Source organism: Oncorhynchus masou, chromosome 5 (genome assembly GCF_036934945.1).
Source record: "Oncorhynchus masou masou isolate Uvic2021 chromosome 5, UVic_Omas_1.1, whole genome shotgun sequence".
NCBI lineage: Eukaryota > Metazoa > Chordata > Actinopteri > Salmoniformes > Salmonidae > Oncorhynchus > Oncorhynchus masou.
This window is the reverse complement of record NC_088216.1, coordinates 16,361,924-16,381,844: the sequence shown is the minus strand read 5'-3', so window position 1 is coordinate 16,381,844 and position 19,921 is coordinate 16,361,924. Positions and strand designations below refer to the sequence as shown.

The window sequence follows — 19,921 nt, the reverse complement described above, 5'->3', positions numbered from 1 at the left end:
CAATGACGCCATCCCCCGTAGTGTGGAGTACTTGGTATAAGAGACTTCTAACTGGTTTTCAGTGTCTCCAAAGCGCAGGGAGGCCTACAAGGCCATATATGAGACCGACTGTGGGGGATAACCAAGGTCTGTGCCACACGTTGGCAACATTGAATTCGCTACGGCCCATTGGAGAGTCATGTGCAGGTCGTTTGTCATAGCGGGGAAAGAGAGAGAAGAGGGAAAACTGAGTTGAGGGGGAAGACTTACATAGACTTTGGCAGTCTAATTTTCGCTTCTAATAATCTTAGGATACAACAGGGATGGCATTTAGGAGATAGAATTTAGGCCTACCTACTATAGAAAATTATGATAGAAAGGATGGTCTGTCAAGCATTTCAGATTTTATAGATATGAATCTACCTGTGTGTATTCAAATTATGTTGATTGGCTATTCTAAAAGATGGGATGCATGTTCCATTGAAAATATCACTGAGGCATTACATAAAACAATTCTTAATACCTTACTGGCTCTAACAAGGGAATCAAATTCAGTAGGCTAATTGCTAGAATAATGGTCTCCAGTCAATGAACGCTTCCATCTAGCGGTAATTAAGGGAACAGTCACGTTGGGCTCAAGTTGACGTCAACTCTCTTTACGTTAACACAGCTGGCCAATGACAGCGCAGATATCGATACGTGCTTGTTGGTTGGATCAGTGAGAGCGTTTCTGCTCAGGTTGCTAGGAAACGCGTCGTGTCCATGTTGCCGAGGCGGAAGGAAGATTCTGTAGCGTAAAATTAAAAACACAAAGCAGTTTTGAAGATTCTGCTAAAATATTTATTTGTTTGTACGCTGCCATGGTGAAATTAAGAGCAAGGTGCCTTCTTGTAGGTAAGATTTAAAAATGTATTCGTTGCTAAGAAGTTGATTTGGGAATGACAACGTCTGTAATGTAAAGATGTAACTGAGAGTTAGGCTAGCTTGCAAAACTTTGGAGAGGACAGAGTAGCTAACTTGCTAAGTTAGAAAAGGCCCTAGATAGCTAACAGTTTTACAAGCATTTGCAAGTTACACAACTCTAGGATTACACGTTTGAGTAGGGTAAACATGGAAGAGACGTATGTAATTCTATCAATTCAATTTAAATTCAAGGGGCTTTATTGTCATGGGAAACATGTTTACATTGCCAAAGCAAGTGAAATAGATCATAAACAAAAGTGAAATAAGCAATAAAACATTTACAGTAAACATTACACTTGTGAAAATTCCATGTCAAATGTCATATTATGTCTATATACAGTGTTGAAATGATGTGCAAATAGTTCAAGTACAAAAGGGAAAATAAATAAACATAAATATAGGTTGTATTTACAATGGTGTTTGTTCATCTCTCTCTGTCTCTCTGTCTCTCTGACTCTCTCTCGCCACCCTTCCCCTCTTCAGGAGACCCAGCAGTGGGGAAAAGTGCTCTCTCTCAGATGTTCCGGAGTGATGGCGCACACTTCCAGAAGAACTACAGTATGGTGAGAAAATAACTTTGAGACACACACACACACTGGCCTCTCTCTAGCCTGGTCTCCCAGAACTGTTTGTTTGTGCTCTTGCCAACTCAGATTCTTCACTTAAAATGTATACCAAACAAAAAACATTGATTTCAAAGTTTAACAAATCATACAACTCTATGCACAAGGACTACTTTTAATAATATGCACTGAACATTTTACCAAAACACATTTAATGGAAGAACTGTGTTGATATTCCAAAAACTGTTAAATATCTGCTCAGAATTATGATTCAATGATGTCTGCAGAAATGATGGGTTGTCAGCTATGACATGACTCATTGACCACACACACTGCATAACAACAACGCACTGGTGTGAGTGTGTGCGTTGTGACACACTGGTCTAAGTGAACACAGATTTACACATGGAGTAAAACAAACATACAGTCAATAATATAGTAGAAAAATACATCTATATACAATGTGAGCAAGTGAGGTGAGATAAGGGAGGTAAAGGCAAAAAAAGGCCATGGTGGCAAAGTAAATACAATATAGCAAGTAAAACACTGGAATGGTTGATTTGCAGTGGAAGAATGTGCAAAGTAGAGATAGAAATAATGGGATGCAAAGGAGCAACATAAATAAATAAATACAGTAGGGAAAGGGGTAGTTGTTTGGGCAAAATTATAGATGGGCTATGTACAGGTGCAGTAATCTGTGAGCTGCTCTGACAGCTGGTACTTAAAGCTACTGAGGGAGATAAGTGTTTCCAGTTTCAGAGATTTTTGTAGTTCGTTCCAGTCATTGGCAGCAGAGAACTGGAAGGAGAGGCGGCCAAAGGAAGAATTGGTTTTGGGGGTGACCAGAGAGATATACCTGCTGGAGCGCGTGCTACAGGTGGGTGCTGCTATGGTGACCAGCGAGCTGAGATAAGGGAGGACTTTACCTAGCAAGGTCTTGTAGATGACCTGGAGCCAGTGGGTTTGGCGACGAGTATGAAGCGAGGGCCAGCCAACGAGAGCATACAGATCGCAGTGGTGGGTAGTATATGGGGCTTTGGTGACAAAACGGATGGCACTGTGATAGACTGCATCCAATTTGTTGAGTAGGGTATTGGAGGCTATTTTGTAAATGACATTGCCAAAGTCGAGGATTGGTAGGATGGTCAGTTTTACAAGGGTATGTTTGGCAGCATGAGCTATGAGCTCGTAATGAAATAACATTACAAATACATTTCGGTTTCCATGTTACACCTGCAATTTTAAACAATACAAGGGGTTTGAAGTAGCCTAGTGGAACTTGGAGCTCAGAAATTAATCATATCTAATGTGGGCTTCAACTTGGCTTTCCAAACAAATCCTTCCATTACAAAAGGAACCTGGCTTTGTAAAAACAGAGATGGTGATGTTAATGCTACCGCTATTGATAGCTTTATTATATGTGCCTGCGTGGGCCACAGAGTCTACAGAAACATCACCATGCATGCAACCTATTTATTTAGTCAGGACACATTATTCTCACACATTTTAGAATATAATAATAATTACAAAATCAATGCATTGGCAAGGCCTAAAACATGTATTATTCTGAAAGTGGTAGAGGCATACTTTTTGCATGCTTTTTGGGGGGGCTGGCTGTGTGTGTGTGTGTGTGTGTGTGTGGGGGGGGGGGGTTGGCTGTGTGTGTGTGTGGGGGGGGGGGGTTCTATATTAAGCCCTATATGGACATAAATCAAAATGATTGCATTTGAGTATTTTGGCAGACACTCTTATCCAGAGCGACTTACAGGAACGATTAGGTTTAAGTGCCTTGCTCAAGGGCACATCGAAAGATATTTCATTTAGTCGGCTCGGGATTCAAACCAGCAACCTTTCGGTTACTGGCCAAATGCTCTCATCCGATTGGCTACCTCCCGCACAATTGTATAACACTGAGGTCATTGAAAATTACAATGAAGTGCTTGAAAAAGCCTCTGAAACTAGTTGAATTTGACTTGTCAATGTCTGTATGAACCCTGCTTAAAGGATGAATAGTCCTAGGCCTATGTCGTGTCTTTGGCATCATTAAACTGAAGATTAATCTTTATCAAATAACTCTCTGTAATTATTATTACGCGATTAAACTGATTAATCATGTAACTGTAATTAACTAGGAAGTATTAGGGGCACCAAGGAAAATATTCAGATTATAAAGTTTGAATTTTCCTTATATAACTTTCAGATATTTTCATATCTGATCAATAGTCTTCTGATTAATGAATTCTTCTTTACCTCACGTTAGTCTCATTCCAAACATCGTAAATTGTTGGTTATCTGCACAAACCCAGTATTCACTATGAGTCATCTATACATTAATTGTGTTAAAGTAATTCACAGAAATGCATAAACAAACAGTAGGTAGTTACTAGGAAAGGATAACAGAGTTCCCCTAGTGGGATAAACCGGTATCGCGGCTTGGTGGACACAAAGGGAAGTGGGGGTCAACTGAGATGAGACACTACAAAGTTGATCATCATAACAATTGAAATGCTAATCCTTTGCACATGAATGCTCACTCATTCGGGAACAATTGCAATCAATATATATATTTACGCTCAGTGTGTCGTCGGGATCTCTGTTGAAAAGTTCGTTTTTGTTGGAGAGTCTGTCCGTCCTCTCTCTCTCTGTCGCGGTTAGAATGGGTATTTCAGAGTGGCATTCATTCATGTCTTTATAGAATAGATGTTTCGGCGGTTGTCAATCTTTGCGTTCAATGATACCGAATTCCTAGCTGCAGACTAGTAATTCATATCAAAGACTTGTTCTTATTCTGTCGGTATCGATAGTCTAAGAGTTTAACCACGTGGGATGGTTAAAAGTTTCAGCAGTCTGGTCTCAAACCTTGGCCCTCTCGTTATCGAGGTAAGTTGGTCTGCAACCTTTCTCCTCTCGTAATTGAGAGAAACATGGTCTGTTGAGAAATTCTCAAGGTGGGGGTTTTATTCGGGAAGAGCAGAAAGGGGCCTGTCCCAGGACGCCAGACCATAACTGTGCTCATGGGCGGTCCTCTGATTTAGTTAAACTCCAAAGGGAATTGGAGTTTCCTTCATTAAACAGTCCAAAATCCCATGACACAATTTCGCAAACTGTATCATCCTCACTCATTCATCTTATACAACAATTAGATGGAAGCCTCATATCTGAGGCTATTGTATAAACAGCATTATGGTTATGTGGCCGTATTGTCTCCCATGAGTTTCACAAAATTGTACCAAACAGACCAATTCGTAGCTGTATTCTTCACCGATTTTTTTTTTATACCTTCTCCAGAACATAAATGTTGTTCGGACCTCAAGTTCTGTGAGGTGGAAGAAATTCCTTTGTTCTCACTATGAAAACTCACTCTCTCTCTATACTGTGGCCATGAGGAGATAATCTCCTCCAGGAATTTACGACGTGAGGTCGTAGCAGCCTGAGTGTAGGAGACAGAGAGAGGGGGATGGTGCTCACTGTACCCAAAGAGGGCAACGCCATGACACCTATGTTGTGTCATGTACACATGTGGAACTGCATAAAAATGATTAACATTTTTGTTTCAAACCATTTTGAAATGTTGATCCCAAAGTCACACATAGCATTCCATTTTTAATGGAAATACTCATATACAGTTTAGTAGTGTGCATAAAGTCAGTGCAGATAGGTTCAGTGCAGATAGTCTGGGTAACCATTTAATTAACTGTTTTGGAGTCTGATGTCTATTTAGGGGTTAGAAGCTGTAGCCGATGCTCCGGTACCATTTGCCGGACAGTGTCAGATTGAACAGTCTATGGCATGGGTGGTTGAAGTCTGACAATTTTCCAGGCCTTTCTCTGACACTGCCTGATATAGAGGTCCTGGATGGCAGGGAGCTTGGCACCAGTGATGTACAGGGCTGTCCGCACCACCCTCTGTAGTGATTTGCGTTCGAGGTCGCTGCATTTGCCATACCAAGCGGTAATGCAGCCAGTCAAGATGCTCTCAATGGTGCAGCTGTATAACTTTTTGAGGATCTGAGGGCTTATGCCAAATCTTTTCTGCCTCCTGAGGGGGAAGATGCACTGTCGTGCCCTCTTCACGACTGTGTGGAACATGATAATTCATTAGTGATGTGGACACTAAGAAATTTCAAGCTCTCGACCCGCTCCACTACAGCTCCGTCAAAGTGGAGAGATCACTTTGGGGAACATTATTATGATACAACACACACGTACACACGCACGCACTGCATGTGAATGTTACCCAGACTCCAACTAACTGGGCTCAGTCTGTTGGACTAAAGGTTATAGGCAGACAGACAGACAGGAAGCAGCATCCGGTCCGCAGCCATTCCATTCTCCTCACGTTCTCTTCTTCTCAAATGTCAGACGGCCTGTTAGGTTACCTACCGACCAATCTGATCCGCAATTTATTCTGGACAGTCTCTCTCTCCCTCTCTCTCTCTCACTCTCTCACTCTCTCACTCTCACACTCTCACTCACTCACTCACTCACTCACTCACTCACTCACTCACTCACTCACTCACTCACTCACTCACTCACTCACACACGCACACAATTCACAACACACCCAACCAAGCTTTATGTATTCTGTACAGGCTCTCATTGACATTCCACTGAGAGAGAGCCTTCCCAATTCCCATGATGCATCACATCAGCTCATTACTCCGTCTCCGTATTAGCTGGTTGGAATATTGCTGAGGAAGAGTGTGTGGGCGTGCGTGCGCAGTTGGATGCAGTCTTTTGTGTGTGTGTGTGTGTGTGTGGAGGTGGGCTGCAGTCTTGCACACAAATCAAATTGTATTGGTAACATACACATATGTAGCAGATGTCATTGCGGGTATAGCGAAATGCTTATGTTCCTAGCTCCAACAGTGAAGTAATATCTGGCATTATAAAACAATACACACAATCTAAAGTAAAATAATGTAATTAAGAAATATAGAAATATTAGGATGAGCAATGCCAGAGTCTGGAATATAAATATAGATGTATATGATGGGATGTATAGACATGGACAGTATCTCAATAGAATGTGTTGTATATATGTAGAATATGTAGGATAGAACATGTCATATACACAGTCATGGCCAAAAGTTTTGAGAATGACACAAATATTAATTTCCACAAAGTTTGCTGCTTCAGTGTCTTTAGATATTTTTGTCAAATGTTACTATGGAATACTGAAGTATAATTGCAAGCATTTCATAAGTGTCAAAGGCTTTTATTGACAATTACATGAAGTTGATGCAAAGACTCAATATTTGCAGTGTTGACCCTTCTTTTTCAAGAACTCTGCAATCCGCCCTGGCATGCTGTCAATTAACTTCTGGGCCACATCCTGACTGATGGCAGCTCATTCTTGCATAATCAATGCTTGGAGTTTGTCAGAATTTGTGGGTTTTTGTTTGTCCACCAGCCTCTTGAGGATTGACCACAAGTTCTCAATGGGATTAAGGTCTGGGGAGTTTCCTGGCCATGGACCCAAAATATCGATGTTTTGTTCCCCAAGCCACTTAGTTATCACTTTTGCCTTATGGCAAGGTTCTCCATCATGCTGGAAAAGGCATTGTTCGTCACCAAACTGTTCCTGGATGATTTGGAGAAGTTGCTCTCGGAGGATATGTTGGTACCATTCTTTATTCATGGCTGTGTTCCTAGGCAAAATTGTGAGTGAGCCCACTCCCTTGGCTGAGAAGCAACCCCACACATGAATGGTCTCAGGATGCTTTACTGTTGGCATGACACAGGACTGATGGTAGCGCTCACCTTGTCTTCTCCGGACAAGCTTTTTTTGGGATGCCCCAAACAATCGGAAAGGGGATTCATCAGAGAAAATGACTTTACCCCAGTCCTCAGCAGTCCAATCCCTGTACCTTTTGTAGAATATCAGTCTGTCCCTGATGTTTTTCCTGGAGAGAAGTGGCCTCTTTGCTGCCCTTCTTGACGCCAGGCCATCCTCCAAAAGTCTTTGCCTCACTGTGCGTGCTGATGCACTCACACCTGCCTGCTGCCATTCCTGAGCAAGCTCTGTACTGGTGGTGCCCCGATCCCACAGCTGAATCACCTTCAAGAGACGGTCCTGATGCTTGCTGGATATTCTTGGGCGCCCGGAAGCCTTCTTCACAACAATTGAATCGCTCTCCTTGAAATTCTTGATGATCCCATAAATGGTTGATTTAGGTGCAATCTTACTGTCAGCAATATCCTTGCCTGTGAAACCCTTTTTGTGCAAAGCAATGATGATGGCATGTGTTTCCTTGCAGGTAACCATGGTTGACAGAGGAAGAACAATGATTCCAAGCACCAACCTCCTTTTGAAGCTTCCAGTCTGATATTTGAACTCAATCAGTATGACAGAGTGATCTCCAGCCTTGTCCTCGTCAACACTCACACCTGTGTTAACGAGAGAATCACTGACATGATGTCAGCTAGTCCTTTTGTGGCAGGGCTGAAATGCAGTGGAAATGTTTTTGGGGGGGATTCAGCTCATTTGCATGGCAAAGAGGGACTTTGCAATTAATTGCAATTTGTCTGATCACTCTTCATAACATTCTGGAGTATATGCAAATTGCCATCATTCAAAATGAGGCAGCAGACTTTGAAAATTAATATTTGTGTCATTCTCAAAACTTTTGGCCACAACTGTACAGTGAAAGTCGGAAGTGTACATACAGTGCCTTGCGGAAGTATTCGGCCCCCTTGAACTTTGCGACCTTTTGCCACATTTCAGGCTTCGAACATAAAGATATAAAACTGTATTTTTTTGTGAAGAATCAACAACAAGTGGGACACAATCATGAAGTGGAACGACATTTATTGGATTTCAAACTTTTTTAACAAATCAAAAACTGAAAAATTGGGCGTGCAAAATTATTCAGCCCCTTTACTTTCAGTGCAGCAAACTCTCTCCAGAAGTTCAGTGAGAATCTCTGAATGATCCAATGTTGACCTAAATGACTAATGATGATAAATACATTCCACCTGTGTGTAATCAAGTCTCCGTATAAATGCACCTGCACTGTGATAGTCTCAGAGGTCCGTTAAAAGCGCAGAGAGCATCATGAAGAACAAGGAACACACCAGGCAGGTCCGAAATACTGTTGTGAAGAAGTTTAAAGCCGAATTTGGATACAAACAGATTTCTCAAGCTTTAAACATCCCAAGGAGCACTGTGCAAGCGATAATATTGAAATGGAAGGAGTATCAGACCACTGCAAACCTACCAAGACCTGGCCGTCCCTCAGAGCGCTAAGAACCTTGGCGTGATCCTGGACAACACCCTGTCGTTCTCAACCAACATCATGGCGGTGGCCCGTTCCTGTAGGTTCATGCTCTACAACATCCGCAGAGTACGACCCTGCCTCACACAGGAAGCGGCGCAGGTCCTAATCCAGGCACTTGTCATCTCCCGTCTGGATTACTGCAACTCGCTGTTGGCTGGGCTCCCTGCCTGTGCCATTAAACCCCTACAACTCAAACCCGTCTGGTGTTCAACCTTCCCAAGTTCTCTCACAACTGGCTTCCTGTTGAAGCTCGCATCCGCTACAAGACCATGGTGCTCCTAGGAGATGCACCGCAGCCTCCAGGCTCTGATCAGGCCCTACACCCAAACAAGGGCACTGCGTTCAACCACCTCTGGCCTGCTCGCCTCCCTACCATTGAGGAAGTACAGTTCCCGCTCAGCCCAGTCAAAACTGGCTGCTCTGGCCCCCTATGAACAAACTCCCTCACGACGCCAGGACAGCGGATCAATCACCACCTTCCGGAGACACCTGAAACCCCACCTCTTCAAGGAATACCTAGGATAAGATAAGTAATCCTTCTCACCACCCCCTTAATGATTTAGATGCACTATTGTAAAGTGGCTGTTCCACTGGATGTCAGAAGGTGAATTCACCAATTTGTAAGTCGCTCTGGAAAGAGCGTCTTAAATGACTTAAATGTAAATGTAATGTAAACTTTCAGCTCATACAAGGAGAAGACTGATCAGAGATGCAGCCAAGAGGCCCATGATCACTCTGGATGAACTGCAGAGATCAACAGCTGAGGTGGGAGACTGTCCATAGGACAACAATCAGTCGTATATTGCACAAATCTGGCCTTTATGGAAGAGTGGCAAGAAGAAAGCCATTTCTTAAAGATATCCATAAAAAGTGTTGTTTAAAGTTTGCCACAAGCCACCTGGGAGACACACCAAACATGTGGAAGAAGGTGCTCTGGTCAGATGAAACCAAAATTGAACTTTTTGGCAACAATGCAAAATGTTATGTTTGGCGTAAAAGCAACACAGCTCATAACCCTGAACACACCATCCCCACTGTCAAACATGGTGGTGGCAGCATCATGGTTTGGGCCTGCTTTTCTTCAGCAGGGACAGGGAAGATGGTTAAAATTGATGGGAAGATGGATGGAGCTAAATACAGGACCATTCTGGAAGAAAACCTGATGGAGTCTGCAAAAGACCTGAGACTGGGACGGAGATTTGTCTTCCAACAAGACAATGATCCAAAACATGAAGCAAAATCTACAATGGAATGGTTCAAAAATAAACATATCCAGGTGTTAGAATGGCCAAGTCAAAGTCCAGACCTGAATCCAATCGAGAATCTGTGGAAAGAACTGAACTGCTGTTCACAAATGCTCTCCATCCAACCTCACTGAGCTCGAGCTGTTTTGCAAGGAGGAATGGGAAAAAACTTCAGTCTCTCGATGTGCAAAACTGATAGAGACATACCCCAAGCGACTTACAGCTGTAATCGCAGCAAAAAGTGGCGCTACAAAGTATTAACTTAAGGGGTCTGAATAATTTTGCACGCCCAATTTTTCAGTTTTTGATTTGTTAAAAAAGTTTGAAATATCCAATAAATGTCGTTCCACTTCATGATTGTGTCCCACTTGTTGTTGATTCTTCACAAAAAATACAGTTTTATATCTTTATGTTTGAAGCCTGAAATGTGGCAATAGGTCGCAAAGTTCAAGGGGGCCGAATACTTTCGCAAAGCACTGTACATGTTAGCCAAATACATTTAAACTCAGTTTTTCACAATTCTTGACTTAAATGTAAATGTAATCAGAATAAAAATTCCCTGTCTTAGGTCAGTTAGGATCAACACTTTATTTAAAAAATGTGAAATGTCAGAATAATAGTTGAGAGAATGCTTTTATTTCTTTCATCACATTCCCAGAGAGTCAGAAGTTTACATACATTGGCCCATTCCTCCTGACAGAGCTGGTGTAACTGAGTCAGGTTTGTAGGCCTCCTTGCTCGCGCACGCTTTTTCAGTTCTGCCGACAAATTTTCAATAGGATTTGAGGTCAGGGCTTTGTGATGGCCACTCATATACCTTGACTTTGTTGTCCTTAAGCCATTTTGCCACAACTTTGGAGGTATGTTTGGGGTCGTTGTCCATTTGGAAGACCCATTTGCAACCAAACTTTAACTTCCTGACTGATGTTTTGAGATGTTGCTTCAATATATATATATATCCACATAATTTTCCAACCTCATGATTCCATCTATTTTGGGAAGTGCACCAGACCCTCCTGCAGCAAAACACCCCTACAACATGATGCTGCCACCCCATGCTTCACGGTTGGGATGGTGTCTTCGGCTTGCAAGCATCCCCCTTTTTCCTCCAAACATAACGATGGTCATTATGGCCAAACAGTTCTATTTTTGTTTCATCAGACCAGAGGACATTTCTCCAAAAGTACGATCTTTGTCCCCATGTGTAGTTGCAAACCGTAGTCTGTTTTTTTCTGCTGGTTTTGGAGCAGTGGCTTCTTCCTTGCTGAGCGGCCTTTCAGGTTATGTCAATATAGAACTTGTTTTACTGTGGATATAGATACTTTTGTACCTGTTTCCTCCAGCATCTTCACAAGGCCCTTTGCTGTTGTTCTGGGATTGATTTACACTTTTCACACCAAAGTACGTTCATCTCTAAGAGACAGAACGCGTCTCCTTCCTGAGTGGTATGACAGATGCGTGGTCCCATAGTGTTTATACTTGCATACTATTGTTTGTACAGATGAACGTGGTACCTTCAGGCATTTGGAAATTGCTCCCAAGGATGAACCAGACTTGTGGAGGTCTACAATGTTTTTTTTCTGAGGTCTTGGCTGATTTCTTTTGATTTCCACATGATGTTAAGCACAGAGGCACTGAGTTTGAAGGTAGGCCTTGAAATACATCCACAGATACACCTCCACCTCATGACATCCTTTTCTGGAATTTTCCAAGCTGTTTAAAGACACAGTGAACTTAATGTATGTAATCTTCTGACCCACTGGAATTTTGATGAAGTGAATTATCAGTGTCATTATTACTTGTGTCATGCACAAAGTAGATGTCCTAACTGACTTGCCAAAACTATAGTTTGTTAACAAGAAATGTGTGGAATGGTTGAGAAACGAGTTTTAATGACTCCAACCAAAGTGTATGTAAACCTCCGACTTCAGCTGGATGTACAGGTACATGTCGGTTGTTTTGCTCTATCATTTCTTGATATATGTTTTTTTGAAACTTCAAGGGGTCTTAAAATTCAAATATCAAAATGATCCTTGTTATGACCTTAAAACATTTCCAAAGCTTAGTAGTACTGTTTGATTGTAGTACTGTTTGATTGTAGTACTGTTTTGCCTGTTTGATTGTAGTACTGTTTTGCCTGTTTGATTGTAGTACTGTTTTGCCTGTTTGATTGTAGTACTGTTTGATTGTAGTACTTTTTGCCTGTTTGATTGTAGTACTGTTTTGATTGTAGTACTGTTTTGCCTGTTTGATTGTAGTATTGTTTTGCTGTTTTGCCTGTTTGATTGTACTGTTTGATTGTAGTACTGTTTTGCCTGTTTGATTGTTTTGCCTGTTTGATCGTAGTACTGTTTTGTAGTACTGTGTGATTGTAGTACTGTTTTGCCTGTTTGATTGTTGTAGTACTGTTTTGCCTGTTTGATTGTAGTACTGTTTTGCCTGTTTGATTGTAGTATTGTAGTACTGTTTTGCCTGTTTGATTGTTTGATTGTAGTACTGTTTTGCCTGTTTGATTGTAGTATTGTTTGATTGTAGTACTGTTTTGCCTGTTTGATTGTAGTATTGTTTTGCCTGTTTGATTGTCGTACATTGTAGTACTGTTTTGCCTGTTTGATTGTAGTATTGCTTGATTGTAGTACTGTTTTGCCTGTTTGATTGTAGTACTGTTTTGCCTGTTTGTAGTACTGTTTTGCCTGTTTGATCGTAGTACTGTTTTGCTGTTTGATTGTAGTATTGTTTGATTGTAGTATTGTTTTGCCTGTTTGATTGATTGTAGTACTGTTTTGCCTGTTTGATTGTAGTATTGTGATTGTAGTACTGTTTTGCCTGTTTGATTGTAGTATTGTTTTGATTGTACTACTGTTTTGTTTCATTGTAGTACTGTTTTGTCTGTTTGATTGTAGTACTGTTTGATTGTAGTATTGTTTTGCCTGTTTGATTGTAGTACTGTTTTGCCTGTTTGATTGTAGTACTGTTTTGCCTGTTTGACGATGTACTGTTTTGCCTGTTTGATTGTAGTACTGTGTGATTGTAGTACTGTTTTGCCTGTTTGTTTGTAGTATTGTTTTGCCTGTTTGATTGTCGTACTGTTTGCCTGTTTGATTGTCTGTTTTGCCTGTTTGATTGTACTGTATTGTAGTACTGTTTTGCCTGTTTGATTGTAGTATTGTCTGTTTTGCCTGTTTGATTGTAGTACTGTGTGATTGTAGTACTGTTTTGTCTGTTTGATTGTAGTACTGTTTGATTTGTTTTGCCTGTTTGATTGTCTGTTTGATTGTAGTACTGTTTTGCCTGTTTGATTGTAGTACTGTTTTGTCTGTTTGATTGTAGTATTGTTTTGCTGTTTGATTGTAGTACTGTGTGATTGTAGTACTGTTTTGCCTGTTTGATTGTAGTACTGTTTTGTCTGTTTGATTGTAGTACTGTTTGATTTGTATTGTTTTGTTTTGCCTGTTTGATTGTATTGTTTTGTTGTTTGATTGTAGTACTGTTTTGCTGTTTGATTGTAGTACTGTTTTGCCTGTTTGATTGTAGTACTGTGTGATTGTAGTACTGTTTTGCCTGTTTGATTGTAGTATTGTTTTGCCTGTTTTGTCTGTTTGATTGTAGTATTGTTTTGCCTGTTTGGTTGTCGTATTTTTGTGTTTGATTGTATTGTTTTGTCTGTTTGATTGTAGTACTGTTTGATTGTAGTACTGTTTGATTGTAGTATTGTTTGATTGTAGTACTGTTTGATTGTAGTACTGTGTGATCGTACTGTGTGATTGTAGTACTTTTGACTGTTTGTAGTATTGTTTGATTCTAGTACTGTTTGATTGTAGTACTGTTTGATTGTAGTACTGTTTTGCCTGTGTGATTGTAGTACTGTGTGATTGTAGTACTGTGTGATTGTAGTACTGTTTGATTGATTGTATTGTACTGTTTTGCCTGATTGTAGTATTGTATTGTACTGTTTGATTGTAGTACTGTGTGATTGTAGTACTGTTTTGCCTATTTCATTGCCTTACAGAGAACATAGCTGGACTGTTTGTACTCATTTTGCCTTATTGTGTAGTACAGTCCATGTCCCAGTCACCTTGCCATGGTTAAATGCGGTGTTTCGCGCTTTCCGTTTTGTGCGAATGCTGCCATCTATCCATGGTTTTTGGTTTGGATAGGTTTTAATTGTCACAGTGGGAACCACATCCCTTATGCACTTCCTGATATACTCAAATCAAATCAAAGTTTATTTGTCACGTGCGCCGAATACAAAGGCCAGGAATGCAATAGACCTTACAGTGAAATGCTTACTTACAGGCTCTAACCAATAGCACACAAAAGGCGTTAAGTAAAGAAATAAAATAAATATAAAAGTAAAAGTAGAGAGGCTACATACAATAGCAAGGCTATAAAAGTAGTGAGGCTACATACAGACACCGGTTAGTCAGGCTGATTGAGGTAGTATGTACATGTAGATATGGTTAAAGTGACTATGCATATATGATGAACAGAGAGTAGTAGTAGTGTAAAAGGGGTTGGCAGGACACAATGCAGATAGCCCGGTTAGCCAATGTGCGGGAGCACTGGTTGGTTGGCCCAATTGGGTTAGTATGTACATGAATGTATAGTTAAAGTGACTATGTATATATGATAAACAGAGCGTAGCAGCAGCGTAAAAAGAGGGGTTGGGGGGTGGCACACAATGCAAATAGTCCGGGTAGCCATTTGATTACCTACCTGTTCAGGAGTCTCATGGCTTGGGGGTAAAAAATTTTGAGGAGCATTTTTGTCCATGACTTGGCACTCCAGTACCGCTTGCCATGCGGTAGTAGAGAGAACAGTCTATGACTGGGGTGGCTGGGGTCTTTGACAATTTTTAGGGCCTTCCTCTGACACCTTCCTTCCTCTGACACCGCCTGGGGTGGCATTAAGGAAAACGCAAACCCAACACCTCTCATCACCCCGAGATCAACATCCCCACAGTGAAGCATGGTGGTGGCAGTATCATGCTGTGAGGATGTTTTTCATCGGCAGGGACTGGGTGGGAAACTGGTCAGAATTGAAGGAATGATGGATGGTGTTAAATACAGAGAAATTCTTGAGGGAAACCTGTTTCAGGTTTGAGACTGGGACCCAGCAGGACAATGACCCTAAGCATACTGATAAAGCAACACGAGTGGTTTAAGGGGAAACATTTAAATGTCTTGGAATGGCCTAGTCAAAGCCCAGACCTCAATCCAATTGAGAATCTGTGGTATGACTTAAATATTGCTGTACACCAGTGGAACTCATCCAACTTGAAGGAGCTGGAGCAGTTTTGCCTTGAAGAATGGGCAAAAATCCCAGTGGCTCGATGTGCCAAGCTTATAGAGACATACCCCAACAGTCTTGCAGATGTAATTGCTGGATGGGTGGTTGGGTGGGGGGTGGGGGGAGGTATACACTTTCGCAATCCACTGTATAAATCAAAACACTTGGGTGGAGTGTTGGGATCCTAGAAATAGAATGATTTATATTAAGAAGAAAAGTGGAAAGCAGCATCGTTCTTGTTTGGAACAATCTGTTGACTGGATTTGACCCAACAGAACAGAATGTATAGTGAATCTAACGGCGAGGGGGAGGAGCAGTGCTGCTTGAGTGACAAGGCTTGTTGTGTGTCGGAGGCAAGCGGAGAAAAAACACCTAAACTATAAGAATTAGGGCGGTGTGCAGCCTTAAAACACACCCACCCACTCTTCCTCCTCCTCCTGTGTCAAAGTAGGTTTACGTTGTTTTGTGATGATTGGGTTTACGTTGTTGTGTGGTTATTTTACAATGGTTGCGTTGTGGTTGTGTGATGATGGCTGGTTGTAGGTTGTTGCGTGATGATGGTTGGATTTGGGTTGTGTTGTGCCTGTTGTGTGATGGTTGGGCTTAGGTTGTTGTGTGGTTGTTTTCTAGACGGCTGGAGTGGAACTGGTTGTGAAGTCAGTGAACATCCCAGAGACCAGCGACAGTGTGGTGAGTACACGCTCCCTAGACTGACTCCCACACTCCCTCTATATTGGCTAGAAGCTAGGCTCTTTACAGAAGCCACCAATCTGGAGTTGTTTCATACTGAAAATAACTTTGTGATGATTGACAGTATTTCTCTGTCTCTTTCTCTCTCCCTCTCAGGAACTGTACATCTTTGACTCTGCCGGGAGGGAAACCTTTGTTGAAGCATGTGAGAAGTTGGTGAGGCCCACTACTTATCTACTCTTCTAATTTACAAAGGATTCACGACTTTCCCTCTTCCCTCTCATCCCTCTCTCACATCTCACATCCCTCTCTTCACATCTCTTCCCTCTCTCATCCCTCTCTCTTCACATCTCTCTTCCCTCTCTCATCCCTCTCTCTTCACATCTCTCTTCCTCTCTCATCCCTGTCTCTTCACATCTCTCTTCCCTCTCTCATCCCTCTCTCTTCACATCTCTCTTCCCTCTCTCATCCCTCTCTTCACATCTCTCTTCCCTCTCTCATCCCTGTCTCTTCACATCTCTCTTCCCTCTCTCATCCCTGTCTCTTCACATCTCTCTTCCCTCTCTCATCCCTCTCTTCACATCTCTCTTCCTCTCTCATCCCTGTCTCTTCACATCTCTCTTCCCTCTCATCCCTCTCTCTTCACATCTCTCTTCCCTCTCTTCCCTCTCATCCCTCTCTCTCACATCTCTCTTCCCTCTCTCATCCCTCTCTCTTCACATCTCTCTTCCTCTCTCATCCCTGTCTCTTCACATCTCTTCTTCCTTCTCTCTCTTCCCTCTCTCATCCCTCTCTCTTCACATCTCTCTTCCTCTCTCTTCTCTATTCACATCTCTCTTCCCTCTCTCTTCACATCTCTCTTCCCTCTCTCTTCAACTCTCTTCCCTCTCTCATTTCTCTTCCTCTCTCTTTTGATGAATGTTAAATGGATGCAATATTCAATGTTTCCACACCCCTCTTTCACCCTCCATCACCGCCTCTCGATCGCTCTCTCTTTCACTCCCCCTTCTTTCGCCCTCTCTCACCCCCTCTCTCCATCCCTCCCTCTATCCCTCTACAGTGGGGCCAGCCGTCTGTGTTGTGTCTGGTGTTTGACGTGAGCAGTGAGCTGTCATTCAGTAACTGTGGTCGCTGGCTGGAGAGGGTCAGGGCCCACTGCCAGGGTCTGCACATCCCAGGTACCACACACCTCAGCTCTGACCCCCTGTATCTGGAGGTACTTGATCTTAGTGCTCCGTGTGTGTGTGTGTGTGTGTGTGTGTGTGTGTGTGTGTGTGTGTGTGTGTGTGTGTGTGTGTGTGTGTGTGTGTGTGTGTGTGTGTGTGTGTGTGTGTGTGTGTGTGTGTGTTGTTGTGTTGTTGTGACGTTCAGGTGTGTTGGTGGGTAACAAGTCGGACCTGTCCTCGCGGAAGGAGGTGGAGACCTCGGTAGCCCAGGAGTGGGCCCAAAGCCAGGGGCTGCAGTACCACGAGACGTCCGCTGTGAGTGCACCCACACCTGGACACAACAGACAAGCTCATAGGCTTCTGGAGCCAAAGTGCCAACACCAAGTCCAAAAACAGTATACCCTCTAACAAAGCGATGATTAAAATGTCTCTCATTCTGTGTGTATGTGTGTGTGCATGGCATCTGTATTGCAGAAGGAGATGGAGAACTGTGAAGCTCCCTTTCTGAGTCTAGCCCAGCTGTTCCACGCTCTCTACCAAGACAGACTACAGACCATACAGAATCTGGCCTAACATTCTAGAACCTGGCCTAACATTCTAGAACCTGGCCTAACATTCTAGAATCTGGCCTGACAATCTTGAACCTGAACATTCTAGAACCTGGCCTAACATTGTAGAACCTGCAGAATAGAATCTGGCCTAACACATAAATATCTACTACATTGTATATATTCTGTTTCTATGGCCTCAAGAAAGGATATATAGATTATATTTCTATGGATTCTAGGACCTGGCCCAATGTTCTAGAACTTGGCCCAACATTCCCTAAGTGAAAAATACTGCCTCTGACAGTGAGACATCCACCTTACATTGGGGTGGAGATTAAGATGAAACTGTTATCTACAATAATTAATGTTCTGTATATTCTTCACATTGTCTGAGTTATGCAGGAGAACATGATAACTTGTATTAAAGTTTGATTTCTGTACAGTATTCTGATTGCTAGAGTTTTGCATATGGGGGACCTTTCCATCCATCTCTCCCTCTATCACCCACTCTCTCTCCTTTACTCTCTTTTCTCCATCCCCTCTCTCCCTCCATCACCCACTCTCTCTCTCCATCCCTCTCTCCCTCCATCACCCACTCTCTCCTCCTCCATCCCTCTCTCCCTCTATCACCCACTCTCTCTCCTTTTACTCTCTTTTCTCCATCACCTCTCTCCCTCTCCCTTCTCTCCCTCCATCACCCACTCACCCACTCTCTCTCTCCTTTACTCTCTCCTCTCCATCCCTCTCTCCCTCCATCACCCACTCTCTATTTACTCTCTCCTCTCCATCCCTCTCTCCCTCCATCACCCACTCTCTCTATTTACTCTCTCCTCTCCATCCCTCTCTCCCTCCACCCACTCTCTCTCTCATTTACTCTCTCCTCTCCATCCCTCTCTCCCTCCATCACCCACTCTCTCTCACCCACTCTCTCTCTATTTACTCTCTCCTCTCCATCCCTCTCTCCCTCCATCACCCACTCTCTCTCTCTCTCATCTCTCTCCCTCCATCACCCACTCTCTCTCCATCCCTTCACCCACTCTCTCTCTATTTACTCCATCCATCCCTCTCTCCCTCCATCACCCACACTCTCTCTCTCCATTATTCTCTCCTCTCCATCCCTCTCTCCCTCCATCACCCACTCTCTCTGTCTCTCTCTACCCCCCTGCCCCTCCTCTCTCCATCTGTCTCTCTTTCTGCATTTGCAGCTGGAGACCTTCACATCATTTCCAAACCCGTTTGTTGTTTATTCGTTAACAACCCTGTAATTATTGTTTTAATGACCCTCCTCTCTTTGTAACGGGGTCAGACCCACTGCCTATTATAGCCTCTCATGTCTAACACACACACACACACTATGCTACGAGGCCTCTATTGAACCAGGCTGACAGTCAGCCTCAAAGCCACTCATTCATGGTGATTGAATCTCATATTATGACCCGTATTAACATAGACTGCTGCCTTGGAAGTTCCCATAACTACTGAGAGTATAATGACATGTTGAGGGTTATTAGTTATGCCACTGTTATGGTAGCTGTTGTTTTAATACAGTATGTGGGTTTATGGTTTAGTCTTTAATGTTAAATATATGGTTCATCTGTAGCGAACTATGCAATCTTAAATAAAATTACATTTAATAGATGCAATCTTAAATATATGATAAATATGGATTGGTTTTCTAGTGTAAAATAGAGAGCCATGATGAGTTGGGGGGAGGATTTAAGTCGTCGGTTCCACACATTGACAGACAGTTGTTGAAATTGGGGTCAAACCAATGTCCTTGCTTTGTAAATGTGTGTGAGAGAGAGAGAGAGATTGGATATTGGTTCTGGCATGGCATGGGGTGGAGTTTGGCTGCGTTGTGCCCAGTCTGGCTTGGTGTGTGTGTGTGTGTTGGCATGATGTGTGCGTAAACCAGGGTGCCTGACTGAGACAGACTGGCCTAGCAGGGTGGAGGGGGACCCCTCACCACAGAAGTCTGGCATGGAGAGACAGGGGGAGCCATGAACACACACACACACACACAGGTTTAGTGGAAGGGCACCGTCTGGGACAGGGAGTTTCCTGACAGACACGCACACAGTCTCCATCCATCTGTCATCAGCAGGACACAGCCACGGAGGTGTGTGTACCACACTCACGAGGACAAAGGACACCTGTTACTGCTGTGTGAGTGACTCCATGACACTCACAACATAAACAT

The 19,921-nt window shown here is 42.7% G+C and overlaps 2 protein-coding genes across 3 annotated transcripts in view; one reads left to right on the top strand and one right to left on the bottom strand.

Moving 5' to 3' along the window:
- LOC135534853 (parvalbumin alpha) overlaps positions 1-19,921 on the bottom strand; it is a 352,035-nt gene that overhangs the window by 65,425 nt on the left and 266,689 nt on the right. The window lies entirely within an intron of this gene.
- On the top strand, positions 730-18,166 carry ift27 (intraflagellar transport 27 homolog (Chlamydomonas)). Of its 2 annotated transcripts, none has more exons than XM_064961645.1 (7): positions 730-869; positions 1,426-1,505; positions 15,948-16,007; positions 16,164-16,223; positions 17,068-17,185; positions 17,379-17,488; positions 17,648-18,166. In XM_064961645.1, exons 2-7 carry the CDS (start codon positions 1,461-1,463, stop codon positions 17,744-17,746), a joined length of 492 nt encoding a protein of 163 aa, XP_064817717.1. In that variant the 5' UTR covers positions 730-869; positions 1,426-1,460; the 3' UTR covers positions 17,747-18,166. The 2 variants fall into 2 exon arrangements, with proteins under 2 accessions (XP_064817717.1, XP_064817715.1); XM_064961643.1 differs by having other exon boundaries at positions 730-873.